Genomic DNA, 24,715 nt, shown 5'->3' with positions numbered 1-24,715 from the left:
AATCGCCTGGTAAGCTTTTGAGATAGTTTTGACAGTGCTCACTAATCCCTTTCCATTGTTTTTATCAGGGAAGGGGACAGTGATTCTACTCTTTCAAAGCTTTGCAAGGAAATGAAACAGTGATAAGTTTTATAAGTTTTTCCTCCCAGCAAAGAACTCGAGTAAGTACCGCCTCGCGTATTTGTTGTGAGTTGCGTTGTGTTTCTTTGCTCCTAATTTTTACAGTCGAGAGAGCTTCGTTCTCCTCTGAGTGTTCAGTGATGGTGGTGGTGGTGGTGATGTTGGTGGGCTTCTTTTGCGGACAGGAACTTATTCACAGCGAGCAACAGACCCTCTCCGGATCCATTGGATTGGTGCTCATCGTCCTGGATTGGAGAAAGTAAACAGTATGGAGTTTTTCTCTCGTTCTTCTCAAACCTGGAGGCTTTGCCGTCGCGAGTTTCGACTGCTGTTCCTTCGACTCCTCGTCTCGATTGATACTCCGGAGCATCTCGTGTGTGCCTCCGAATCGCTTGACCTCGCTTGCTGCTCCTGGAAAGTCTATCCATCAAAATCCAGGATGTAGTGGAAACAATTGGAAGAAGCGCCTCACCTTGCTCGCCTTGCTCGATCTAAACACGCGAAAGAGAGTTTCCGTCTGACCAACAAAGCTAGAATAGAAAACCAAGGAAAGAAGAAGAGCAAAAGCTTTTGGATCGAACCAGAGCTTCTTTGGGGTTTTCTTTGATATCGTTTTCCTTTTTACCTTGTCTATTGCCGCAGCCAAAGCTTTCTCGAGCTCCACGAGTTGAGGTGACGGTGCCGGGTGTGGATTGCTTGCATTCTCTGCAAAATCAAAACAAATAACCGCTGGTAACCTCCCCTTCTTGCTTTGATTTCTTCTAACCGAGTGTCCAGCACGAGCCATTCCAGTCCATCCAAGAGCCCTAATTTCCACAACCAAACCCCCAATTTCACAGCACTGTGAAATGCTACACGTGGCAGTACCACATTCGTGGTCACAGTAACTGCCAGCTCCTTACGAAACTCTCCAAACCGTGGTTAGTTTCATAATGGTGCGAGAATATACCCGGCCTTTTCACCCTTAGGCTTGCCCTAAAATATTAGGGCTTCGTGTAATTTCCGACCGTTAAGAGGGCTACTTTGGGATTCTTACAATGTAGCTGACAGCGTGGCAGTGGCCGCGAGGTAAATACACGCAGCAATGGACAATGACCGTGGTATATTCTACTTATTCTCTATCGCGAGAAAATGCCACGAGCGCCTATGTCGAGAGGAGTGATCATCATCGCAATCGTCTTGTTCGTCATCCAAGGTAGAGCTTCCTTTTTTATCTTTCGATCGGTCGATGGATGCTTTTCTCTCAGTTGGGCGATCGGTAGAAGCAACGTCAGTGGTGGGAGTGAACTATGGGACGCTTGGAAACAATCTCCCATCGCCGGATCAGGTCGCCCATCTCGTCAATTCCTCCACCTCCATCGCCAGGATCAAGCTCTACGACGCCGACGCCAGCGTCCTCCACGCCTTCGCGGGCTCCGGCGTCTCGATCGTGGTGGGCATCCCCAACGAGCAGCTGGAATCGCTGGGCAGCAATCCCACCGCCGCGGCCATCTGGGTGAAGCAGCACATCGTCGCCTTCCTCCCCCACACGAACATCATCGCCATCGCCGCGGGCAACGAAGCTCTCACCATCGCCAATGGATCCTTCTCCTCCTTTCTCATGCCGTGCATCAACAATGTCTACGCCGCGCTCGCGTCGCTCGGCCTCCACGATCGCATCAAAATAAGCACTCCCCACTCCTTCGCCGTCCTCGCCATGTCATACCCCCCATCCTCGGGGACTTTCCGCCCGAGTTTCCTCCAAGTCATAATCCCCCTCCTCCAATTCCTCTCCAAGACCGGCTCGCCGCTCATGATCAACGCCTACCCCTACTTCGCATATCATAACGATCCCGCCCACGTGTCACTGAATTACGCCCTCTTGCGTCCCGGCAATGTCATAGTGGACCCCCGGACGAAGCTGCGCTACACCAACCTTCTGGACGCCCAGCTGGACGCCACGTACGCGGCAATGCAGGCGCTGGGCGTCCATGACGTGGCGGTGACCATCTCCGAGACCGGGTGGCCGTCCCGGGGTGCCAGTGACGAGCCGGGGGCGAACCTCACAAACGCCCGGGCTTACGTCAGCAACCTTGTGGACTACGTGGCGTCCGGCGTGGGCACCCCGGCCCGCCCAAACGCCAGCGTGGACGTGTTTATCTTCGCGCTCTTCAACGAGAACGAGAAGCCGGGGCCGGTGTCCGAGCAGTACTATGGGCTTTTCACCTCGGACGGTACAGCGGTGTACGATATTGGGCTGTTAAAGAGTCCGAGCTCTCCGGGCCCGAGCTCCAGTCCGAGCTCTCCGAGTCCGAGCTCCAGTCCGAGCTCTCCTCCTCCTCCACCTCCTCGGTCGACGAACAGGCACATTTGGTGCATTGCAAAGCCCAATGCCGACGATTCGGTGCTTCTCAAGGGGTTGAACTTCGCGTGTGGAGAAGGGTCCGCGGATTGCCAGGCGATCCAAAGAGGGGGCGGATGCTACACGCCGGAGACGCTCAACTCGCACGCCTCGTACGCGTTCAATGCGTACTACCAGAAGCACGGCAGGAACTTTTGGAATTGCTACTTCGCTGGAGTTGGAATGCTGTCCATCACAGACCCAAGTAAGTTTCTCATCGATGTTCTTCAAGTGGATCTTTTGATTCGGGTGGAATCTCGCAGGTTATGGAGCCTGCAAGTACCAGGCTACGTGATGATATAGAGTTGAGCTCTGGTACGTTTGTCGGTTTGTGAGAGGAGGTTCGAACCTGTGACTACTTTTGCCCCTGCCTCGCATGTCAGCTGCCAGCGTGTGTCAGGAGAAGGATGATATGACATGCTCGAGTCGAGTTTTACCGAGGGTCTTTGTCATGGTTTTTACTATCCACAAAGAGTACATTTTTCTAAGAGCCGTTGTGTAAGGTCCCACATTGTGGCACTGTTCTATAGGGCCCTCTATACTATGACAGTAAAAAATATTACTATCCTTTTGTTCTTATCAAACGACTAGATGAGGGAAGGGGCGTGGCAATGGGTGCGCGCTTGTCACGTAATTTTCATGAGTATCGTGTAATTGCCCGATTTGTTACTGCCCCTTCCGTACTCCATTGTTTAATGCCGTACGCGCAGCTTTCCTGGCCAATCCAAACGCAAATCCGACTCTTCAAGCTTTTCCAAATCTATCAAAAGACCAAAAGGAAAGAGAAAGAGGGATCTTCGCTTTCTTGTGAAACAAAATTTTACCAACACACGATACTCAAAAGTTACTTTGATTCCAAATGATGGATTTCCCCGCGCTTCCGTACACTCGGGGGTGGCTAGATTCTACCCTTCGTACCATCAGTGTGGAGAAATCTCCTTGTCGCCGCGCGCTTAGCCTTTGTGTTTTGGGGTAAGATTCTCTTTTACCCAAGCATACGACCGACCGTATGTGTATCGTAAAAGCGTACGCTTCCACATACACCTGCATTTAATGGCAGAGGAGCGTACATAAGAAAGAGAGAGAAGGGGAGCTCTTCTTTCGGACAGTGAGATCCTAGCCCTTCTTCTCTCTGTTCGAAAGGAAGAAGAGAAGAGGGCAGAGCTCTCCCTCTTTTCTCTTGTCTAGGATAGAATAGAGAGCTCTTCTTCCAATCGAGCTCGGGCTATGGCGCCAGGGGCTCGCGAAAAGAGGAGGCCGCCGGCTCTTCTCCTCGCCACACTGCTGCTACTCACGTCCTTCTCTACGATCTCTTCGAGTAAGTCCCACTCTTGGAATCTCTCCTGCTGCATTGCAATAGAATGGCATTGCTTGGATTCACAGCTTGAGCTTGAGCTTCATGATCGATCGCTTCTCTTGCAGCGTTTCCTCCCAGCGCTCCCTCCGCGAATCCCTGCTGCACCTACAGCAACATCGGCATCAACTACGGCCAGCTCGGGAACAACCTCCCGACGCCGCAGAGGGTCCGCGAGCTCGTCCAGTCCACCACCATCACCAAGGTGAAGATCTACGACACCAATGCCGCCATCATCGAGGCCTTCGCCAACACCGGCATCGAGTTCACGGTGATGGTGAAGAACGAGCAGATTCACTCGCTACTCGACGCCCACGCCGCCCAGAAATGGGTCAACGAGAACGTCGCGTGCTACCTCCCGGCCACGCAGATCCGGACCATCCTGGTCGGCAACGAGATTCTGGCCGGGAACGACGACCAGATCAACGGCTGGATCGTGCCCGTGATGCAGAACATCCACTCGGCGCTGGTCACGCTCCGGATCGACAACCAGGTAAAGGTCTCCACCCCGCATTCGCTGTCCGTACTCTCCTCCAGCTACCCGCCCTCCTCGGGCGCATTCCGTACGGACCTGGTCTCTCACGTCATCAAGCCCATGCTCCAGTTCCTCAGTCAAACCGGGTCGCCGTTCATGGTCAACACATACCCCTACTTCGCGTACAAGAGCTCGCCGCTAAACATCACGCTCGCCTACGCCCTCTTCCTCCCAAACGCCGGCGTGGTGGATCCAAAGACCAAGCTGCGCTACTACAACCTCATGGACGCCCAGGTGGACGCGGTGTACTCGGCCATGGCGAAATTAGGGTTCCAGGACATCGGGATCGTGGTGTCGGAGACCGGGTGGCCGTCGGCGGGCGACCCGACCGAGTTTGGCGTGAGCGTCAACAATGCCATGGTCTACAACCGCAACCTCATCGCCCACGTCACGTCCATGGGCACGCCCATGCGACACGGCAAGCTCATGGACACGTACATCTTTGCGCTCTTCAACGAGAACCAGAAGCCCGGCCCGACCACCGAGCGCAACTTCGGCCTCTTCAAGCCCGACATGTCGGTGGTGTATGATATCGGGCTGTTCAAGGGGGGACAGCGCTACGCCAACGTGTTCCCGCCGCCGCCACCTCAGCCGCCAGCTCATCCCTACCCCTCGCCAGACGAGCCCCCGCCGGCGCCCTACTACCACAGCCCGCCACTGTACCAGGTACCGCCCGCAACGCCGGCTTACCAGCCTCCCCCAACGCCGGTCTACCAGCCTCCCCCAACGCCGGCCTACCAGCCGCCACCGAGCTACCAGCCTCCTAGCGGCGGTGGCGGCGGTGGTGGTGGCGGTGGTGGTACCGGGCCGCGAATCTGGTGTATATCCAAGCCCGGGTCGCCCGTGGGATCGCTGGAGGCGGCGCTGAATTTCGCGTGCGGCGAGGGCGGCGCGGATTGCGGCTCGATTCAAGGGAGCGGCGCTTGCTTCCAGCCGGACACGCTCGAGTCGCACTCGTCGTTTGCGTTCAACAGCTACTTCCACAAGCACGGGCGGAACTTCTGGAACTGCTACTTTAACAACAATGCGCTCCTCACGGTGTCGGATCCAAGTAAGTTTTGGGGTTTCTCGCTCGATCGATCGATCGATCGATGGAGTTTCGATGGATTTGATGTGTTTTTTTTCTTGGTTATTTTTTCTTTTTCCAGGTTATGGGACATGCGTCTATCCATCGCAGTGATCGAGCCGATCGATGGATCCACATTTTGAGAGATTTGCCTCGATCTAGTTAGCTAGCGAATTAGATGATTGACAGCGCTCGACTCTCTGGAGCGAGACAATTTGTTTCATTCTTCTCTAGCCTAGCTATTTAAAATCAAAGTGTAGGTTTGCTTATTTTTGTTGTTAGGGCGGGTTAGGTGAGAAGAAGGCGCCCATTCTCCCAGGTAAGAATCGCGGTCGTCTTGCGTGCTCATCTCCTTTGCGTGTCGATTCGCTGAGCTGATCTCGATTCGTCGCTCCATTGCCGAAATCTCTTCCAAAATCTCTTCTGGAATTGCTAGATCTTCGTGCCGATGCTGCATTCCTGCGCTTGTGTCGTGAAAATCTCGCGAAATTTCGGTCTGGAATGCTGCTGATAGATTGATTGATCGATTGGTTGATGCATCAGCAGCACTAGCGCCATGGCCAGGAAGAAGATCCGTGAGTATGACTCCAAGCGCTTGCTCAAGCAGCACCTCAAGCGATTGGCGAGCATCGATTTGGCGCTCCATTCCGCGCAGGTAGAATTTATTTCTTGTCGTGTTTTTCAAATTGCATCGTTACTCTATCGTTTTCTTTTGCTTTGCTCTTGATAGGTGACTCAAGATACCGATTTCGACGCCTTGGCTGACAAGGAACCATGGCTCAATTCGACCAGGCTCGTCGTGAAACCAGACATGCTGTTTGGCAAGCGTGGAAAGAGTGGGCTGGTGAGTTTGTCAATTTATCCTTCTTGGTCATATAGAGAAGTTGACACAAGACTTGGTGGTTTAGGTGGCTCTAAACTTGGACTTGGCCGGAGTCGAGGCTTTTGTCAAGGAAAGGCTGGGCAGGGAGGTTGAGATGGACGGAACCAAAGCCCCCATCACAACTTTCATTGTGGAACCGTTTATTCCACACGACAGTGAGTTCTACCTTTCGCTGGTGTCACATCGTCTTGGTGTGGAGATTAGTTTTTCTGAGTGTGGAGGCATCGAGATCGAGGAAAACTGGGAAAAGGTAGCTTGTTTAATACTTTCAATTGCGGTGTGTTTGTTGCTAGTTGCCTAATTGATGTTTTCTTCTTCTTTCCCAGGTCAAGACGGTTTTCGTGCCTACAGAACAGCCTTTGACTGCGGAAACTTGTGCACCGCTTATTGCCACGCTTCCATTAGAGGTCAAAGTTTCCAAGTTTAAAGTCTTGCAATTATATTTCTGAGGAAACAGGTGCTTGATGCAGATTCGTGGCAAGATTGAGACGTTCATAAGAGGAGTTTTTAGCGTCTTTCAAGGTGCACTGCCTTATGAAACAGCCTGCATTCTTATTTACAAGGCGAATTTTTCTTTTTCAGACTTGGACTTCTCTCTGATCGAGATGAATCCCTTCACTTTGGTGAATGGCGAACCGTATCCTCTGGACATGCGTGGAGAGTTGGATGACACAGCTCTCTTCAAAAACTTCCAGAAGTATACTGCCACATCTTTTGCTATATGCTGACACTTGTGATGTCATGCAGGTGGGGCAATGTGGAATTTCCAGTTCCATTTGGCAGAGTGATGACACCTGCTGAGGAGTCAATCCACAAGATGGATGAAAAGGTCAGACTTCTTCCTCTCTTTCCTTAGTCTTCTGATGACTCGAATTTGTTTTGTTCAGACTGGTGCGTCTTTAAAGCTGACAATACTAAATCCGAAAGGTCGCATTTGGACAATGGTCGCTGGCGGTGGCGCGAGTGTGATCTATGCCGACACAGTAATTTTTCCTTCTTTTTTCCTTTTTTTGTCTAAAGCTATTGTCGTTAATCGAAGGTTGGTGACCTCGGTTATGCTCACGAGCTGGGAAACTACGCCGAGTACAGTGGAGCGCCAAGCGAGGAGGAGACTCTACACTATGCTCGTGCTTTAATTGACGTAAGAACTTCTCACTTTCATAGCGATTCCCAGTCAAAGTTGTTCCATTGCAGTGCGTCACTGCGAATCCAGACGGACGCCGCCGAGCGTTGCTCATCGGTGGCGGCATAGCCAACTTCACCGACGTCGCTGCAACGTTTAATGGTATCATCCGCGCGCTCCGCGAGAAGGTAAAACATTTTCTCTTGTTTTTTTCTATTGTTTCTTATTCTCGCTTTTCATTCCCGCAGGAATCCCAGCTGAAAGCCGCAAAGGTGCACATATTCGTGAGGCGAGGGGGCCCAAACTACCAGAAAGGCCTGGAAAGGATGAGAACACTTGGCAGGGATATTGGCATCCCGATCGAAGTAAGTCTAGAGGAAAAAATCCTCCTTTTGATCCTTGACAAAGCATTGTTTACTGACTTTCACGAGGATTGTCTCGCAGGTTTTTGGACCCGAGGCAAGTATGACTGGCATTTGTAGAAACGCGATCGATTACATCCGAGTTGCTGCGTGATTTGGATTGATCCACTGGAAGAAGGATTCTCGCTCGAGCCTGGAGATTTACAATAAAAGAAGAAAACGGGAAAAGGAAGCGTCAAATCGATGCAAATTTCTCAACCAATTCGAGAGACGTGGACGTATTATACGGTGGATTCTACTTACATACCATTTGCTCTTTCACCTTTCACTGTTTGAAATAAAGTTAAACCCCTTTTAACCTTTTTTGCCCCCACTGTTCCTCCGTTCCAAGCAGAGGAGCGAGAGCGGCGCGTGCGCGTCTTCTTGACGCTAGCTCCGCGAGAAAAGATTGATCGATCGATCGCGGCGGCGCTCTAGGCGCCGACCTTGCGCGCTCCTGGGAGCTTAATCCGTGGCGCAGGGCGGCGACGGCGATCTCCGGTACATTTTGTGGCTCTCGCTCGTAGGATCAAGCGATTGGATGGAATCCGGCATCGATGCGCCGTGGGGAATTGTGAAATTTCGCGGCCGGGGAAGTTCTTGGGGCCGGGATCGAGGGAATTCTAGCTAGGTTCCTCGGCAGGGGGATTTCGGCATGGATTTTGGGGGCTGGAGGTAGGTCAAGGCATTGGATCGTGGGCATGACAATGAAATTGGGCATGGAGCGCAAGGTCTGCCCCGAGGAAGATGGAGTAGCGACACAGGATGAAGATTCCAGCACAGTGGTGATTAAAGAGACTACTTTTGACGACAAGAGATTGCAAGCTGTGGAAACTGTGGAGAAGGCCGAAACTCGGGTAGCTGTAGAGAGCTTCGACTCGACTACTACAACCGCGAGTGGCCCATCGACCTCGGACGATCATCCATCGGGTGGCGATAGTAATGCCGAGATTGGGAGCGTGGAAGTGGTCGTTATTCCTGTTCATGGCGGTGAGGATGTTGGTGGTGGCACCACCGCCGCAGATCGGAGTGGAGTACCCAGCAAGCCTGGCGAAGAACAAGGAATCTTCAGATGTCCCAGCTCTTTTAGCACGGATAGTTTCGCTGATTGCTGCAGGTACGTCGCTTCGCTTTTCTTTCTTTCGTTTGTTTCTACTTCTTCGTCCAGTTCTTTTGTTTGTGACGCAAAGACTTTATCTATGCCAGGATCTGTCAGCAGCATGCCGAGGAGCCTTTGATTGAGCTCGGGTGCCACTGCCGCGGTGAGCTCTCGCGAGCGCATCGCAGTTGCATTGAGCAGTGGTTTGGCAACAAAGGCACCAATAAATGCGAGATTTGCCAGTAGGTGCTCCTGTAGTTCTTTCAGTGTCGCGAGAGTAGACTTTCATCTCGATTGTTTGGAGTAATTCTCACTCACTGCTCTCAGGCACGTCGCTGAAAATGTCCCTGCTCCTCCTGCACAAGCCGCGGTATGTCGAAGTGCTATTTAATTCCTTGTCCTACCACCATCTCACGGTCAACTTTGTGTTATCCAGCCACATTTCTGGGTGTGGAGGCTTGGCATCAACCGAGGAAGCCGGAATTACACGCCAAGAAGAAGTGGTGGGGTAAGCGATCATTGTTTTAAAGCTCAAAATGACCGATCTGTTCATCCATGCCGGCTTTGCAGGCCCGCTTCCATCCTCTTTGGGCTGCATTGCTCATCTTGATAGCGGGGCTACTCTTTGACGTACTCATTTCGATTTTTCTTGGAGCTTCCGCTCTTCCTGTGAACATCATAATCGGTAACAGCTTCTGCTTATCTATCCTGTTGTTACAACGTTAATACCGTTATCCTTGCGCAGGAGTTTTAGTGGTTTTAGGAATTGGAACAGCAGCTCGCCTTGTGGTCGAGTGCTGGCACGAACGCGGGCTGAGAAGGAACATACGGAGAATCGAAACAAGCCTCGCAAACTTGCAAGGGGATGGCGCGCTACAGGTTTGTGCGAAAATCTTTTTGCTTGTTTTGAAAACGCGCGCTTGCATTCCCAGGCTCAATCCAACCTTGTCGTGCAATCGGCAGTCCGGCCCCTCTCTTGAGGGCTGACACGATTTACAGCGGAAAATTACAACCCACATAGAAACACACTCTCACACAACACGGCGACACGAGACAGACGACAAGGAGCAAAAACTTTAAACATTGGGTGGCATACAACAAGTGCGACTTCGCTTTCATTGCCAGAGAGGAGGATCAGTAAAGAATGGGAGCGAATGAACGCTCTCAACACCAACTGCGGAATTGAAAGGTTAGCAGCAGCAAACAACAAACAAGACGAATGGCCCGAGATAGCACTGATCAAGCAATGCATATAAAGAAGAAGAACAAACAACAAATCTACATGATAGAGGAACTCAAATCTACATGCACAAAACGAGAGCCAACCGAGACTTACACTCAAGGAATGAGCTGGAGAAGAAAGAGGCCCGAGTTAAAAACTATGCCAGACGAGCTCGGATCATCTACCATGCCACCAAAGACGAGGACGGCGTGGCCCGTCCCCAGGCTACAGGCACCGTGGAACGACGTCCGGCTCGGGGACTGGCCACGTACTCGCAGCTTCTTCCAAAACTTCCGCCCGTAGTTCTTCTCCGAGCAAGTTGGCGACGACGAGGATGGCGCTGCTGCTGCTACTGCCTCGGGATCCAGCACCCACACATCGCGTTTCTTCGTCCGCCGCGCGTCCTCGCCGCCGAAGATCAGGATCCTGTTGCCGAAGATGATCGAGGCCGAGTGACCGGCCCGGGGAGACGGCGCCTCGTCGGTTATGGTCCGTGAGAGCTCCGTCCAAGTTGGACGCTGGTCTTGGAGGCTGAGCAGCCAGACGTCGTTGAGGACCTCGAAGTGAGCGCCCCGGCCGCCAAAGAGGACCATCCGGTTGGTGGCGATCCTCGTGAGAGTGTGACCCGACCTCGCGCAGGGGGAAGCTTGCGTCGCCACCTCCCGCCAAGAGGGCGGCTCTTGGGATAGATCCAGCACCCATGTATCGTGGAGCCTCGCCCCGTCGTTACGAATGCCGCCGAAGACCACCACCTTCTTATCGCCGGCGTAGCAGCATGCGTGAGCTCCCCGGGCCAGCGGCGAGTGCGAGACGGGGAGGAGGTGCCAGGAGCTAGCGGCGGCGGTGGTGGTGGTGTCGTTGATCCATGTGTCGAGGTAGCGGGTGCCGGTGTCGCTGATGCCGCCGAAGAGGACGAGGAGGCCAACGTCCTCGAGGTAGACGCAGCTGTGCCCGAATCGAGCCGGCGGGTTTTGGATGCGTGGGAGCTGCCAGTGGATGCCGGTGAGCAGGGTGTTGCTGGGAAGTGGCGCGATCCATGTGTCGCCTAGAGCTCTCCCTGCAAATGCCAAAAGCAGCTTTCCTGAGCGTTACAACCATCGAAGTTCATGCATTGAAACAAGGCGAGAGACAAGAAGATCCAAGGAATGACTTAAACCACAGCGAAAGACCGTGAAAGTCTAAAAGCATGAACGTGAGCTCTCAAACCATCGAAGACCATGCATAAAACAATGCAAACACTTCAAGAGACGAGATCCAAGGCACAGTGAGACAAGAAGATTCGAGGAATGACTTATCCACAGTGGAAGTCTCGGACAAAGACGTTAAAACAAACGAGAAGGACCCTTCGCCAGATGGAAAGAAAGTAGGGAGGGAGGTGGAAACCATATAGAAGTGTAGTATAGATACGTACCTCCTTCGCATCCTCCTCCAAAGACGAAAACTTTGCCATAAGCGTTGATCATGGAGTGGGACGCGCGGCCAAGCGGTAGCGGGTCCGGCTGCTCCAAGTGATGCCACGCAACAGCGCCGCAAAAGAGCATCTCGGCGTAGAGTTGCTTCCAGCTGCGCTTGCGGAGCCTGGAATTGGGCCACGCATCCACCACCGCATCGCCCCACTCGCGGCGGCAGATCCTGGCCCAGAGGCTGTCCGAGCTGACGAGATCGTAGAAGCGATGGCATGTCAATCCGAAGGCTACGATCCCAGAGACTGGTAAGAAGTGGAGAACGATGAGGAGTTGGTCTGATCCCAGTACCTTTATCCATTCCTCGCCCTGCTCCTCCTCAATCTCCATCTCGGTGGCTTCATTGGAGCTCATGTATTAGGACGAAGAAGATCTATCTCGCTCCCCTCTCTCGCGATGCAACAAGAGTTAGATCTCGGGAAATATCATTCGAGAATACGAGAGAAGAGAGAATCAGGCGTGCCGGGATGGAGAAGAACGCTGGGATGAGGAAAGAATTGGAGAAGAGAAGCGTACAGCGAGATTTCAAACCTCTCTCCAGCTCGACGGAGGCACTGCATTGAATTTCGCCTGGCGCTCCGGGCGCGAGCGCCGCCGCGCTGGCTCCAAACCCTAGCGACAAGAATCGAAGACTCCAGAGCCTCGCAAAATGGTCTTGATTTTCAAATTTACCCGCCGCTAAAATTCTAAACCCGGTTAATACTAACGTGGTAAAACTCTTAACCCCGAGATATGGACAGGTAAAAAATCGCTGCTAGACCAGCAGGGTAAATATTCACACTGACGGACGTGATTATTCGGTCGTTATCGACAAGATCTTTGCCACCTGGCGAGATCGCAATGGCAGTCGCAGCCCGCCGGCCACGTTGGTTACGTCTCCGCGAAGAACACTCTTGAGACTAAACTGATTAAACAGAAGTTTACAGCGATCACGGGAAAGGGACGCGCTGGGAACGGGGCAGAGGTACGAAATACACGACGCTTCCGAAAAGCAAAAACGCGTTGATCGTCGCGTTCCTGAAGAGATCGAGAAGAAAAACAAGCTAAGCAAAGTTTGTTTTAGTGGGAATCTCCGCTTACCCGAGAGAGAAAAGAGAGATGATCTGTGGATGCTAAAGTTGTCATCTTACCAGGAGAGGCCCTGTAAGAGCAAAAACTAACTTAAGTTATCGGCAAAACTTTTCTTACCTGGGAAAGGAGCAAATTGCCATCAAGCTCGAGAGAGGGAAAAAAAAAAAACCATTTCTTACTGGAATCAATCGGCACTGTATCCGGGAGTGGGGCAAAAGCAGCACAGCGAGCGCCACGAGCGTCTCCTGTGATGCATATAATTCCTCTCGGGAGGGGCCATCTTAACCGGACTGCTGTTCCACTCACTTGACAAACTGTAAAGCACTACTGTTAGAAAGCTCTACCCTTTAAAAGCAAATGCACGAAAGTTTAGCCATGACTTACACCGGGAAAGCGAACGAGCGCGTACTGTTGGTGCTGCTGTCCGACCGCAAAGACAAGCTTCCAGAGTATGGCACTGTCCCCGAGTGTGAAGAGGGATACGCAATGGGACCGGATAGTGCGATGAGGCCCGAGTAAGGGACGAGCAGTGACTCCGGCTTCGGTGGAGAATCTGGAGCTTTTGGAGGCTCGCTTTTCTGAGTGGCTGCTATCTCTGGACCATCTTCCTCTCTTAGCCTTTCCAAGTAATCCGCCGAGGAGCGAGAATTCTCGGGTGGTGGAAGCCCGTCATCTTCCGAGTGTAGTGCTTCACTTGCTTGGTGATCCTCGGCCAACAGCGAGCTCTCCTTCACATCGGCCTGTTTCTCGAGATCTCCATTTCCATCTACACTAGAGCTGTTTAAATGAACGTCGTCCACCACCTGTTCCCCGTTCCTCGCATCATCATAGTTCTTATCCACGTCTTGTGAGTTCTTCTCACCGGCACCTCCCAGCTCATCTCTTTCTATGGCTTTGCTCAAGCTTGCGGCTGCTAAATCCTCGTCTCCCGAGTTGGATGTTGCTTCCTTGAATTTCTCTAACTGGAACTCGGAGTCTGCCGCCAATTCACCAGAGCCTGGTGCTTGGAGTGTTTTTGCTACGAGAATTCCGCCTTGAAGCTTACCACCATTTTCTTCCAAGTTCTCGGTGTCATCCTTGACTTCTTCCGAAACAGGATTTTCCATCCTTTTCACAGCAAACAGATCATCCTGAACCTGTGCTCCGCCTGACTCATTTCTCCAAGAATCGATCGTAACGGGTTGAACCGAAACAGACACGTACTTGTCTTCGACACTGGGTACTATCACCACTTTAACTTCCTCCATAAGCTCTTCCTCATGCTCGCTGGTGTCGTTGGATGCTTGCTGTTCAGGAGCATTTCTGCGACTGGCTTCTGTACCGTCTAAATCATGGCCCTCCTTCTCAGAATAAGTCCACATTTCCGGCGCATAGAAACTCAAGTCCTTCTCGTTCTCGGAGCCGGAGCTTTTGCTTGATAGAACGACCGAGGAGTATATTGGCAGCTTGTCGAGATATTCCTCACCTCCATCCTGGATCTGGATCTCGGGCTTGAAGGCAGGGAAATCGTGAGCAGGAGCCGCACCTGCCTCCTCCATGCCTGATACAAAACAAAATCAGACAAAGAAGAAACAGAAAGTTGGTGCACACCTGTTTTCCCAGTGCCTGTACAACCTTCGGAGTTGTCTTCGGGCACAACCCTTGCCTCGTTTCTACCAGATTCTGAAGCTAAATCATCTGCACTCGATGAACCGGAACTATGCGACTCGGACACGGCAACCAGTAAGCTCATTTGGCTTGACGTAGAGAAGCTGTCATCGTCGGAATCGGAGGTGTAGAGCTCACTTCCACCACAACTCATACTACGCCTGCTGCTATGTCCCCTTGAAGAAACTCCCGGCGTCTCCCGAAAGTCCCCGTCCGCAGCAACAAGCTTCGGTGCTTCATCGCTCGCTGCTTGAGCAATTCGAGGGGCTGGAGGAATAAGTACCCGCATCCTGTTGTTCTCTGCCTCGCCGGCACTAGATTTCCCCACTGTAGATGCGCTCTGCTTTACTGAATTTCGCCTGTCATACTGTTCACACCCGTTGACAACGTCATTATCGTCTCTCGGCGACGTTGATACAGGTAAAGGCTCGTCCATGCAGCGATCTAACTTATCCGGCCCATCACGTTGACAATGAGAGGGTACCGGAAAGGTGAGACTACTCCTTCCTGTCCAAAGAAGCTGATTCTGACGGCGCGTATGTCTGGGCCTGCTTGAAAGCGGACTCCCTAACTCCCATCCGTATTCTAATCCATCTGTTAAACTATCACCCAAGCCTAGCTGCCTCGTAAGATATGATATCTGGTTGAATAGCTCGAGCACTATATCAGACACTGCCTCGACTCCATACTTTTCAATGGCATCGCCCAATCTTCCAACGAACGGAGCATCTGGAAAACACCAAGGATAAAGCTTTCAGTGACACCAAAAAGGCCACCCAAAAGAGAAAAGTTTGAACGCTTAAAGAACCTTGAGAAGACAAGACCGAAATGGTCTCCAATACGAGCTGTGGATTCTCTTTCAGCCACGATAGCGAGGGTTGCTTGAGAAAGTACTGCAAAACAAGCAATTGGAGTATGCTTCTTCACAGACATAGAATATAAGAAGTTTGTACCTGAGCTTCCCTGTTGGAGCTATCATAGATCACCTCAACAAGAGCTCGTACTTCGGCATTTTGGAGCAAATCGCCAAATACCTCGTCCTGGGACAACATGAAAAGGAGAAACTTGTCTAGAACAATGCATTGATGGCAAAAGCACAAATCACACCTTCCGCCGGCGAAATTCTTCCCGGAGCCGCTCCACATCCTCCGGCGCATCTGCGCGCTTTCCAGAAAATACTCTAAGCAAAAAAGCCATCGCGGAGATCAAATCAGCAAAGGAATTCCTCTCAATTCATCCCTACACCCCTCTCCCAGGCGTCCCGGCACCGAATTTCAGCACAGAAATATCGAAATAGTCAAGAGAGAAGAGAGAAGACTTCTTACTTCCAGGCGACGATGACGATCACCGCATCGCCGTGGCGCTGTGAGGCCCCATCCACATTGAATGCGCGCAGAGCAAGATCACAGAAAACCAGAGGGAGAGAAACTTCGCGAATCGCGATAGCGCGGCTGAGCTAAGCGATCCACGGAAAAACCTAATGAAAGGGAAATGCGCTGCCCACACGAAATTAAAAGAAAAACGGACCTCGAGCGAGCGAGCGAGTGGCCATTGCCGTTCGGGAATTTAAATGCCGTCCACACGACGTGCCATGATATATTCCGGAGCGGAATGTCCAACCGCCACGTGGATTAGGGCTTTTGGGCAAGAAGCCCTAATTTGAAAGATTCCTAGGGCGCGCGATGTCAGCAGTGGGCGGAGCGGCGGCAGCGCCTCAATCTCCCTCCCCTGCGCCTTCCAAAGGTGATCCTCAGCTCGATTCTCTTCTTTTCTTTGTTCTTGATCGAGCGCTCGCAGTGAAGGTCCAATTCGTTTCCACGGGAGGTGCGCCAGTGCTGATCCAGTCGGAATTCAAGGTAAGGTTTGGGCATTTTCCGGCGGAAGCGACGCAATCGGCTTTGATCCTCGCGCAGATTGACGCGACGGAGAAATTCGCGAAAGTTCTCAAGTTTCTGCGGAGGCAAGTTCAACAGGACAATGTGGTGAGCGATTTTTCCTTTTTTTGTTCACTGCTCTTTGTGGATTGAATTGAGAGTGTTCTGTGCTACTTCTTTCCAGTTTCCATTCATCAATCAAGCATTTATTCCCAGCCAAGACGAGCCCGTGGGAGATCTCTATAAGGTAAAAGCCATCTCTCGGATTTCTTCCTGGACTTCAAGCTTGATCTTCTCACAGAACTTTGGCGTGCACGGGAAGCTCATCGTAAACTACGCTCCCACTCTGGCGTGGGGCTAATCGAGCTCGCTACCAGCTAGCGATAAAGCTCGCTTTTTTTTACTCTATCTCTCCCTGTCCATCGGGCGAAATTTCTAATGGTGGGCCAGATAAAATTATTTGACTCCAAGGTCAATTCCAGAGAATCTACTACACTGTTCCCTTATCCAGGAAGCGTATCTACTGTAGTAGGAAGCTTATCTTTAATCACTAGATAATCACTCCATGGTAAATTAATCACTGCGCGGCCTATGATGCAAGGATGACATGGGCATGAGGTAAGAGCGCCAATGAGTAACGCACAAGAGAAGAGATTCGAACCTGGGACTGGGGCGGTGGAGATTCCAAATGCCCCACACTAGAACACTGGCGTGACAATAACACTCGACACCGATTCTTCATGGTCGCCATTTGCTGCCGACAGGATCAAAAACTATGTGTCTCCGTACAAACGTGTATTTTCTATTGGCTATACGGTATCCCTCGTGGGACAAGGTGTTTGACATTCCAGCGTTTAACAACATCGCAAAGAGGACCTCGCGACTTGTCAAAGAAAAAGTTCAAAGAGAAAGGTGGCGAGGCACTGTAGGGAGGTCGTCTTAGGTCAGACAAGAGGGTAAAGTCCGCGAGCATACGAGCGAAGGCCGGGCGAAATACGATGCGCTGCGACCATTGGTAGGAATATGCTTATTTTATTCACGGGTATAATGTGCCAGGTCTGATTATTCAATTCAACGAGTGGGAGGAAAGCGACGCGAAGCGATGAAAAGAAAGTTTCGCTAAGATGATGAGAAACAAAGCGTGGGAGGACCTCTTATCAGCCCTTCCTATAAACGCGCAAGCCACACAGTTGCCCTCTTTGATTTCTCGTGTGTATCCATCACATTTGTCTTCCAGAGACTCCGGGGAAAGGATTGAAAAAAGAGAGAGAGAGAGAGAGAGAGAGGAAGATTTGTGCTCCTGGGCGATGCCACTCACTTGATTCCTTCAAGATTCTCGAGAAATTCCCCTAGATTTTCGAGTGCGCGCGAGAGCAAGAGAGAGCAATGAGTATGCAATACTCGTGGAACGAGGCCGGTGGCGTGGGCGTGATTCCTCCGCGGCACCACCACGCGCAGCGATCGCTTGGCGGTGGCGGTGGCGATGGGGGGAGTGGCGCCGCCGACCGGGTTTGTTCTCCAGTCTCTCCCCTAGATCAATCCATGGGCGGCGGCGGCGGCGGCGGCGGCGGGGGATCGTGGTCGTCCTCCACCAGCCAGAGCTCCGGCTCCTCCTCCTCCCCGCCCACCGCGGTGAGCTCCGCCGCCTCCAAGCCCTTGAAGCAGGAGGAGCTCGATTTCTACGCGAATCCCTCGCAGCGCCAGCAGGATTATAACAGTAGCTCCTCCAGCAGCATCCAGCACGCGCTGCGCGAGATCGAGAGCCGGCTCCTGCTGGACGACGACGACGAGCTCGACTACAAATCCTCGCCGGATTCCTCCACCACCTCCACATTCATGCTCGATCTCCTGGGCGGCGATGGAGGAGGAGGCGGAGGGGGAGCCATGCTTGCGCCCAGCATCTCGCGGGATCTGGTGGAGCGGATGGGCGACCCGCGGCAGCTCCTCCTCCTGTGCGCGGAATCCATCGCCAACGGCGACTTCGCGCTGGCGGAGGTGGTGATCTCGCGCCTTAACCAGGTGGTGTGCATCTACGGCCAGCCCATGGAGCGGCTGGCGGCGTACATGGTGGAGGGGCTGGTGGCGCGAATCCAATCGTCGGGGACGGGGCTGTGCCGCGCGCTGCGGTGCAAGGAGCCGGTGGGCAACGAGATCCTCTCGGCAATGCAGGTGATGTACGAGGTGTGCCCGTACATCAAGTTCGGCTACATGGCGGCCAACGGCGCCATAGCCGAGGCGCTCAAGGACGAGCCACGCGTCCACATTATCGACTTTGAGATCGCGCAGGGAACGCAGTACATCGCGCTCATCCAGGCGCTGGCGCGGCGGCCGGGCGGGCCGCCGACCGTACGGATCACCGGGGTGGGGGACCCGGCGGCGGGCGTGGCGGCGCCGGGCGGGGTGGCGGCGGTGGGGCGGAGGCTGGCGGTGCTGGCCGCCGACCACGGCGTGCCCTTAGAGTTCCACGCCGTGCCCCTCAGCGGCGCCGGGGTGACGGACGCGGCGGCGCTGCAGCGGCGGCCCGGCGAGGCGCTGGCCGTCAACTTTGCCATGCAGCTGCACCACATGCCCGACGAGAGCGTCAGCGTTTCGAACCCCCGGGACCGGCTGCTGCGCATGGCCAAGTCGCTGGGCCCCAAGATCGTGACGCTTGTGGAGCAGGAGGCCAACACCAACACCGCGCCGTTCCTGGCGCGGTTCAAGGAGTCGCTCAGCTACTACGGCGCCGTGTTTGAGTCGCTGGACGTGACGCTGCCGCGGCAGAGCAAGGAGCGGATCAGTGTGGAGCAGCACTGCCTGGCGCGGGATCTGGTGAACCTCATCGCGTGCGAGGGGGCCGAGAGGATCGAGCGGCACGAGGTGATGGGGAAGTGGAGGGCCAGGATGAGCATGGCCGGGTTCAAGCAGTACCCGCTCAGCCGCTATGTCAACCAGACCATCAGCTGCTTGCTCAAGACGTATTGCGACAAGTATAAGCTGAGCGAGGAGGATGGTGTCATCTATTTGGGCTGGCTGGATCGATCGCTCGTGTCGGCATCGGCGTGGAATTGAGGGGAGAGGCTCCAAGAGGAGAGATGAGTCTCTGGGACTTTGGTGGTCAAGGGAGAAATGTGAGAGCGTGACTGGCGCGGCACCAACCCAGCACGACCGCGCAAGCTACTGGAGGATCAAGGAAAGGGACTGGGGAGGCTATGAAGCTCTTGCTTGACCGCTTGACTGGACTGGATCAGTTGACACATTTTTGCACTTATTTTCTAAACGTCAGCATGACACCGGGCTGATGAAAGCCTTTTTTATTACAACTCCGTAGTAAGCATATTTAATTACAATATCACTCACAACATTAATCTTGGCGGTATTGTGTCCTAAATGGAAGGTGTTACTATTTACATCTTCATTGTAAACCATCTTCAAAAGAGGTTTTGGGTTTCCAGCCACCATCTCTTTCGAGCATATGTAACCATCAACAAGTTTCAAGACACGCAACGTCTTTTGTTGGAAGTCCTGCCATCCTTATCTGCATCTTAGTCATTGTTACCGTGTATTGTTGTATCTCTGCATCCTTACACCATGACGTCTTATATATATATATATGAATTTCAATGTCCTTATTTCTGTTGCTCCACATTATTGCTATGCCTTCCCCTATCGAAACTAATTCATGCAAATCACACGTGTTTTAAGATGGTCAAATTTAAAACGCAGAAAAAATTAATATTCAGTATCTTTATATTCACAGGTTTGGATCATTTATATATTGATTCTACTAAACCTTTATTATTTTCAAAACATCATAAATTATCTTATAACAAAAATCTTTCTCTTCAATTATGTCTTATTCTAATTGTGTAGTGTAATTACATTGAGGAAAAGGTACTGGGGAGGCTTTGAAGCTCTTGCTTGACGGCTTGACTGGATCGTTGTACACTTGGAAAGAAACGCCAGCATGACACCAGGAACCTTTTTTCTATTAATGAGAAACTTTCCCTTTAACTGCATGATTAAGATAAAAGACCTTTTATCGACCAAACATGCCTATTGATAGAATATATACATACTTTTGGCAGCCATGAAGTTGAGAAGCTAGCGCATGGGAGGGATCTCCAAAGGCTGCCAACTATGGTCTATGGCCCCATTGCAAGATGATCTTGCTCTACAGCTGATGCAATGGATTCTGGCGGCTTCTTGACGAGATGCTAGCCAAAGATGGACCTTTGGGAGCTCCAACCCCAATGCGTCGATGGGAGAATGTTTGTGCTGAAGGCAGCATTCTAAGACTGAGCAATGAGCTGGTCGGGAATAGTGACAAGAACCTGAACTTTTGAGCTGGGCAAAGCCCTGCAGCAGCTGCATATGCCAGTGTTGGAGGACTTGAAGAAGATCCACAATAAGCTCTACCTTTGGGGTTAACCCTCAAACTTGGGGCACCTTATGTTGACTCATAGCACAAGCAAGCAAGGCACCCATAGCCATGCCAATTTGAGCCTCCATGTTGCCTTTGTCACCTCCTCTCCCTTCTTCATGAACAAGACCTTGGTTCCAACCAAGACTGGTAACACCTTCCAGCCGGAGCTTGGAGGGCATGATGTAGAATGAACTAGAGCCACCTAATGTGATAAATAACCATCACTTGAAGCAAAAGGATTCCTAAACCATTAAAAATACATTTAGTATATCCCACTAGTTTCAAGGTTTGGAACAATTGAAGTACCTCACCACCACCACAAACTGTTGCGATGACATTGTTGAGCTTGCATATCCCCACCTCCACACTAGCAGTAGATAAGATGGTCTGATGCCTTTTGTGAGTCCTCATGACTTCAAAAAGCTGTTATTATTATTATTATTATTACATATGCTGTACAACACACTAATCACACTCACATAAAATTGGTGGAACATTTCCAAAACAGTCTTCCCATCAATCTCTACAACTTGAGCTCCCTGTCAACTAGCTTACACTCGCAACTCACGAGCCCTTAGATGATTAGAGGAAAGTCTATAGATAAGATTTAATCTAGGGAATCACATACTAATCATGTGCTTGGGAACACCATTAGTCTAGTCTGTACTGGTTGGCAATGCAAGTTGACATTCTTCCAACAAGAAGGTGGTGAGCTCTTTATTGCACTAAGAATCTTTTCTGGCCATTTAAACTTTTCCCAATGCTCTACTATACTCAGGATCACTATTTTTTCACAGTTGGTCGCGAGCAACTCAAAGGTTCCCTCCTTAGAATACTATAAAGTTAGCCTGAGCTAGAATCATCTCCAGATACCCTAGATTCTAAAAACCCACTTGGAGTACTATTATAAAACTTGGGAACACTGTGTTTGAAAGCTGAAAGAAATTCTGGAGTGGATCCTTAGAACAATCTGGTTCGGCTGGAAGTTGATCTGAGGGAAGATGTCAATGAGTTGAACTGCTTCTCCTTTGTTCTTCTTGCAAACAAGGATTTGGACTGGGACATTGTTCTGCAGGACAATCTTCACCCCAAGGCACACATTAGCTCCCAAATGACCAGATGTCCACTCGTATGTTTCCTGCAAAAGCTCCTCCAATGTGTCATGCCATACCGCTACTGCCCAGACAAGAGTTGGCTTCCATTCGTGATTACCAAGTCTGGATGCCACCTGGCCGTCGCTTTGCTTTATTCTCCCATTGTCTAGCACTGTGGTTGTGGACCCTGCACAAGAAAATAAGAAGCGGTATCGAAATCTTACAAAAGTCGTCATGGCTAGCTACCTCCAAGGGAGACAGGTCGTTGACCACTCTCACAGTCGACACCAAACCCGTCTAGAGCCCTCAGGATGTTGTTATTGATGCTCGTGGTGGCCACACGAGTCTCTCAGGCTCGGAGCTGGGGCAAGGCGGGAAGCGACCTTACAAACTGTGCATGAAAAATCTCTTGCTGTTCAATGCCTTGCACACAAGAACGTCAGTGGATGTGCAACAACAATAAAAAAAATGGTGTCAACTGATAGCCTACGCTAAATCTTCCTCTAGCCGTACAAAGGCTGTATTGAAATGGCTATGACCTAAAAAAAAGTGCAGCGTTTTCGGCTATGGACGTCAAGAGCTATGCCGAATTTCTGGAAAGGTTTTGTCGTGAAGAAGTCGTTCGCCTTACCAGCAATCAAGGGCCAGTGTCGGTGGAATCGGGACTTCGACAGGAAGAGTTTATGCGGATTTACAACGAAACCGACGCACACAAGAGAAGTATGCTTTTCATGAAAGATCAGGGTGAGTTGCTTCTACAGTACGATTTCTCTGCCTTCCATGAGCAAGTCCGGATTTTCTGGTTCATTCAGCTCTGTAAAGCACTCACGAAAGTGGGCCTTCAGTTTGAGGGCAGAGAGAGGCTTGTCCAAATTGGCCCGGGCGGCTTGGTTGAGCTCAACGATCGGTTACAGCAAGTTGACTTTATTGTGCTCGAACGATCCTCACAGGAACCAACGTTCCAGAACGCCCGCGTTGCAATCGTCGGTCAAGTTGTCTACGCAAATGAGTGCATCGATAAAGTGGTGAACGACCTTGATGCTGTCACGTCTGCTGCAAATGGCGGTGCCAAGCTTGGCATAGTCATCTTTGTTCGGCCCACGGTGGAGGAGCCGCTCGTAGTGTGGATCAAGGAGAGAGGATTAGAAACTCAGCGAGTTGAAGTCTCCGACGGTGCAGTGCGGCTCGACTGGTTCAAACTCTTCGACGAGGCCGAGATTAGATCCCAGATTATTCCTCCTGGAAATTCCGAGATAAGCATGGCAGCGGCCGCGGACTTCATCCGTGGCATCTGATCGATCCATCGTTGCCAGAGTATTTTAGATTTTACATTCACATAGCTTTCCATAGTTAATGTTCTTAATCTTGCCTGCCAGTCGAATGATCTCTAGAGTTTTGAAGGGCTTGTCATAGCCACGTTGTATGAGCTGCCACCACGTTTCTGGTTATGGCTAGCACGGTGCTCACACAACTTTGAACGAGAAAAGGAAGGAAAACAAAAGCTTGCCTGGACTTGTTTCTTCCCTGCAGCACATTGTTCGCAGTATCGCTGACGCCTCTTTTCTCGTCTTTGCAAGCCCACAACTCCAGCTATCACGTCGCCCATGGCCGACCGAAGTGCACCAACCTGCCTGCAGAAATGAGCTTGCGTTGGCCTTGAGGTGTGAATCCCAATCTCGGCTTGTCCACGGAGAAGCGCTGGAGCTTTCGAACTCGTCGGGAGCTTAGCATACTCGGACGCAATATCTCCAGCAAGCCTTTCATCTTCGACTTCGCTACTTTACATGGTTTTTCATGCGCATGGCGGTTTACTCTGTTACCTGGAGGAAAGCTGGGACATGGTACTCGATGCACCGAAAGTTCCCAAGGTTGAGTGGCGACATCTCCATATCATTCTCCAATGCGATACAGTTGCTCGACTCGAGAATCGACTCAGAGAGATGATACAAAAGATGCTATAGAACCCCTGAAGGTTATAGTCAGCTTGTCAACTTGTTTGTTCTGGATAGTGAGCTCGTAGAGGAACTTCATGTAGTACGGCATGGCATACTCTTCTTGGGCTCCAAATCCTTCTCAGTGCACGGCAAAAAGCTGTTTCCCGCAGGCAAGCGTGGAGGGCGAGGTCGGGAGCAGTAGAGCGTATTGCCGAGAAGGTTAAGTTCCCTGAAGAGTGGATCCCCGTCTCTTACGTGGCACTCCACGTCACGCATTAGAATTTTAGATTTTTCCCTCATCTTTAAACTAAGTTTTTAAATGCTTCCCGAATGGTATTGATAGGTGTTTAGTGAAGCAAATATATCAAATGAATTTCCCATTAAACAATTCTCTCTTTTTACTTATGTGATAGTGACTTAACATTAACCTTCTCCTATTTAGACCCTTCTAACCACACTTGTCTTCACTTGTTTTTTTGTTTTTTCACAAATTTTATATATAACTTAAAATAATCAATTTTAAGTTGTATAGGTTTTCATATATCCCTATCAGGCATGAGATATTAATTCAAAAAAATCATTTAGGATCCATTAAGCAATTTAAACTGAAATTTATCTAAATCAAATGAAACTACACAAGGGTTTTAGATTGTGAAAGGGTATGTAAATGAAAGGTATATTTAACTTTATTGGAAACATGATCCATTCAACTAGAATGAGGGTTCAAAGCACTTTAAAAGAATCTAATTACACTCATTTTTCCAGTTAAAAATTGCTTTATTGGGATGGGAGGGATCAAAGAATAATTTAGAGAGTTACAAATATATGTAACATTCCTACATTTCACACCATTGTATCCACACATGTTTTATGAAAAAAATGTGTGCAGCACTTTTATCTGCTCAAACATTACATATAAACCATAAATAAGTGTAATTTATATGGTGAATTTATAAGGTTACTAAAGTTATAAGGTGGCAGCTAAAGATTTCAATAGATGGCACTTTGAAGAAAAAGGCTTGGTCACCGTGAGACTCAAGATCT

At 50.9% G+C, this 24,715-nt stretch overlaps 9 protein-coding genes across 14 annotated transcripts; 6 read left to right on the top strand and 3 right to left on the bottom strand.

Annotated features, from left to right (window-relative positions):
- Nucleotides 1-69: 69 nt before the first annotated feature.
- On the bottom strand, nucleotides 70-921 carry LOC9630442. The gene is made up of 2 exons (XM_024683419.1): nucleotides 593-921; nucleotides 70-531 (listed from the first exon to the last, which is right to left on the bottom strand). The coding sequence occupies exons 1-2, from the start codon at nucleotides 905-907 to the stop codon at nucleotides 412-414; spliced, it is 435 nt and encodes a 144-aa protein (XP_024539187.1). The 5' UTR covers nucleotides 908-921; the 3' UTR covers nucleotides 70-411.
- A 288-nt stretch (nucleotides 922-1,209) lies between these two features.
- LOC9630441 (glucan endo-1,3-beta-D-glucosidase) lies at nucleotides 1,210-3,079 on the top strand. The gene is made up of 3 exons (XM_024687311.1): nucleotides 1,210-1,315; nucleotides 1,368-2,705; nucleotides 2,764-3,079. Exons 1-3 carry the CDS (start codon nucleotides 1,252-1,254, stop codon nucleotides 2,793-2,795), a joined length of 1,434 nt encoding a protein of 477 aa, XP_024543079.1. The 5' UTR covers nucleotides 1,210-1,251; the 3' UTR covers nucleotides 2,796-3,079.
- A 415-nt stretch (nucleotides 3,080-3,494) lies between these two features.
- Nucleotides 3,495-5,722, top strand: LOC9630440 (glucan endo-1,3-beta-D-glucosidase). Its single transcript, XM_002961953.2, has 3 exons — nucleotides 3,495-3,818; nucleotides 3,923-5,440; nucleotides 5,538-5,722. Exons 1-3 carry the CDS (start codon nucleotides 3,728-3,730, stop codon nucleotides 5,567-5,569), a joined length of 1,641 nt encoding a protein of 546 aa, XP_002961999.2. The 5' UTR covers nucleotides 3,495-3,727; the 3' UTR covers nucleotides 5,570-5,722.
- On the top strand, nucleotides 5,673-8,183 carry LOC9630145 (ATP-citrate synthase alpha chain protein 3). 2 transcript variants are annotated; one of them, XM_024686123.1, is made up of 13 exons: nucleotides 5,673-5,774; nucleotides 6,002-6,110; nucleotides 6,186-6,299; nucleotides 6,364-6,588; nucleotides 6,665-6,745; nucleotides 6,809-6,860; nucleotides 6,921-7,035; nucleotides 7,086-7,167; nucleotides 7,226-7,321; nucleotides 7,378-7,479; nucleotides 7,533-7,649; nucleotides 7,710-7,826; nucleotides 7,906-8,183. In XM_024686123.1, exons 2-13 carry the CDS (start codon nucleotides 6,012-6,014, stop codon nucleotides 7,975-7,977), a joined length of 1,272 nt encoding a protein of 423 aa, XP_024541891.1. In that variant the 5' UTR covers nucleotides 5,673-5,774; nucleotides 6,002-6,011; the 3' UTR covers nucleotides 7,978-8,183. The 2 variants fall into 2 exon arrangements, with proteins under 2 accessions (XP_024541891.1, XP_002961997.1); XM_002961951.2 differs by having other exon boundaries at nucleotides 5,732-5,774; nucleotides 5,999-6,110.
- Nucleotides 8,184-8,222: 39 nt separating this feature from the next.
- Nucleotides 8,223-10,008, top strand: LOC9657269. Its single transcript, XM_002961950.2, has 7 exons — nucleotides 8,223-8,979; nucleotides 9,069-9,203; nucleotides 9,289-9,331; nucleotides 9,398-9,469; nucleotides 9,532-9,646; nucleotides 9,707-9,840; nucleotides 9,894-10,008. The coding sequence occupies exons 1-7, from the start codon at nucleotides 8,564-8,566 to the stop codon at nucleotides 9,939-9,941; spliced, it is 963 nt and encodes a 320-aa protein (XP_002961996.2). The 5' UTR covers nucleotides 8,223-8,563; the 3' UTR covers nucleotides 9,942-10,008.
- Nucleotides 10,009-10,017: 9 nt separating this feature from the next.
- Nucleotides 10,018-12,313, bottom strand: LOC9657268 (F-box/kelch-repeat protein At1g51550). Of its 5 annotated transcripts, none has more exons than XM_024686099.1 (3): nucleotides 11,595-12,313; nucleotides 10,298-11,240; nucleotides 10,018-10,135 (listed from the first exon to the last, which is right to left on the bottom strand). In XM_024686099.1, the coding sequence occupies exons 1-2, from the start codon at nucleotides 11,998-12,000 to the stop codon at nucleotides 10,300-10,302; spliced, it is 1,347 nt and encodes a 448-aa protein (XP_024541867.1). In that variant the 5' UTR covers nucleotides 12,001-12,313; the 3' UTR covers nucleotides 10,018-10,135; nucleotides 10,298-10,299. The 5 variants fall into 5 exon arrangements, with proteins under 5 accessions (XP_024541867.1, XP_024541884.1, XP_024541872.1 ...); XM_024686116.1 differs by lacking the exon at nucleotides 10,018-10,135 and having other exon boundaries at nucleotides 10,192-11,240; nucleotides 11,595-11,876; nucleotides 11,938-12,313; XM_024686104.1 differs by lacking the exon at nucleotides 10,018-10,135 and having other exon boundaries at nucleotides 10,192-11,240; nucleotides 11,595-12,036; nucleotides 12,178-12,313.
- A 72-nt stretch (nucleotides 12,314-12,385) lies between these two features.
- LOC9630144 lies at nucleotides 12,386-15,957 on the bottom strand. Its single transcript, XM_024680272.1, has 10 exons — nucleotides 15,946-15,957; nucleotides 15,690-15,820; nucleotides 15,472-15,544; nucleotides 15,318-15,404; nucleotides 15,173-15,257; nucleotides 14,308-15,093; nucleotides 13,102-14,257; nucleotides 12,835-13,031; nucleotides 12,727-12,787; nucleotides 12,386-12,663 (listed from the first exon to the last, which is right to left on the bottom strand). Exons 1-8 carry the CDS (start codon nucleotides 15,955-15,957, stop codon nucleotides 12,902-12,904), a joined length of 2,460 nt encoding a protein of 819 aa, XP_024536040.1. The 3' UTR covers nucleotides 12,386-12,663; nucleotides 12,727-12,787; nucleotides 12,835-12,901.
- A 42-nt stretch (nucleotides 15,958-15,999) lies between these two features.
- Nucleotides 16,000-16,746, top strand: LOC9630143 (ubiquitin-like protein ATG12). The gene is made up of 5 exons (XM_002961949.3): nucleotides 16,000-16,107; nucleotides 16,162-16,220; nucleotides 16,278-16,346; nucleotides 16,423-16,485; nucleotides 16,540-16,746. Exons 1-5 carry the CDS (start codon nucleotides 16,047-16,049, stop codon nucleotides 16,597-16,599), a joined length of 312 nt encoding a protein of 103 aa, XP_002961995.2. The 5' UTR covers nucleotides 16,000-16,046; the 3' UTR covers nucleotides 16,600-16,746.
- A 540-nt stretch (nucleotides 16,747-17,286) lies between these two features.
- Nucleotides 17,287-19,629, top strand: LOC9630142 (scarecrow-like protein 21). Its single transcript, XM_002961948.2, has one exon. It carries the CDS (start codon nucleotides 17,625-17,627, stop codon nucleotides 19,287-19,289), a length of 1,665 nt encoding a protein of 554 aa, XP_002961994.1. The 5' UTR covers nucleotides 17,287-17,624; the 3' UTR covers nucleotides 19,290-19,629.
- Nucleotides 19,630-24,715: the final 5,086 nt, after the last annotated feature.

This window comes from Selaginella moellendorffii, unplaced genomic scaffold, assembly GCF_000143415.4.
Source record: "Selaginella moellendorffii unplaced genomic scaffold, v1.0 SELMOscaffold_1, whole genome shotgun sequence".
Lineage (NCBI taxonomy): Eukaryota > Viridiplantae > Streptophyta > Lycopodiopsida > Selaginellales > Selaginellaceae > Selaginella > Selaginella moellendorffii.
The sequence above is the reverse complement of the archived record's forward strand: the minus strand, read 5'-3'. Positions and strand labels throughout refer to the sequence as shown.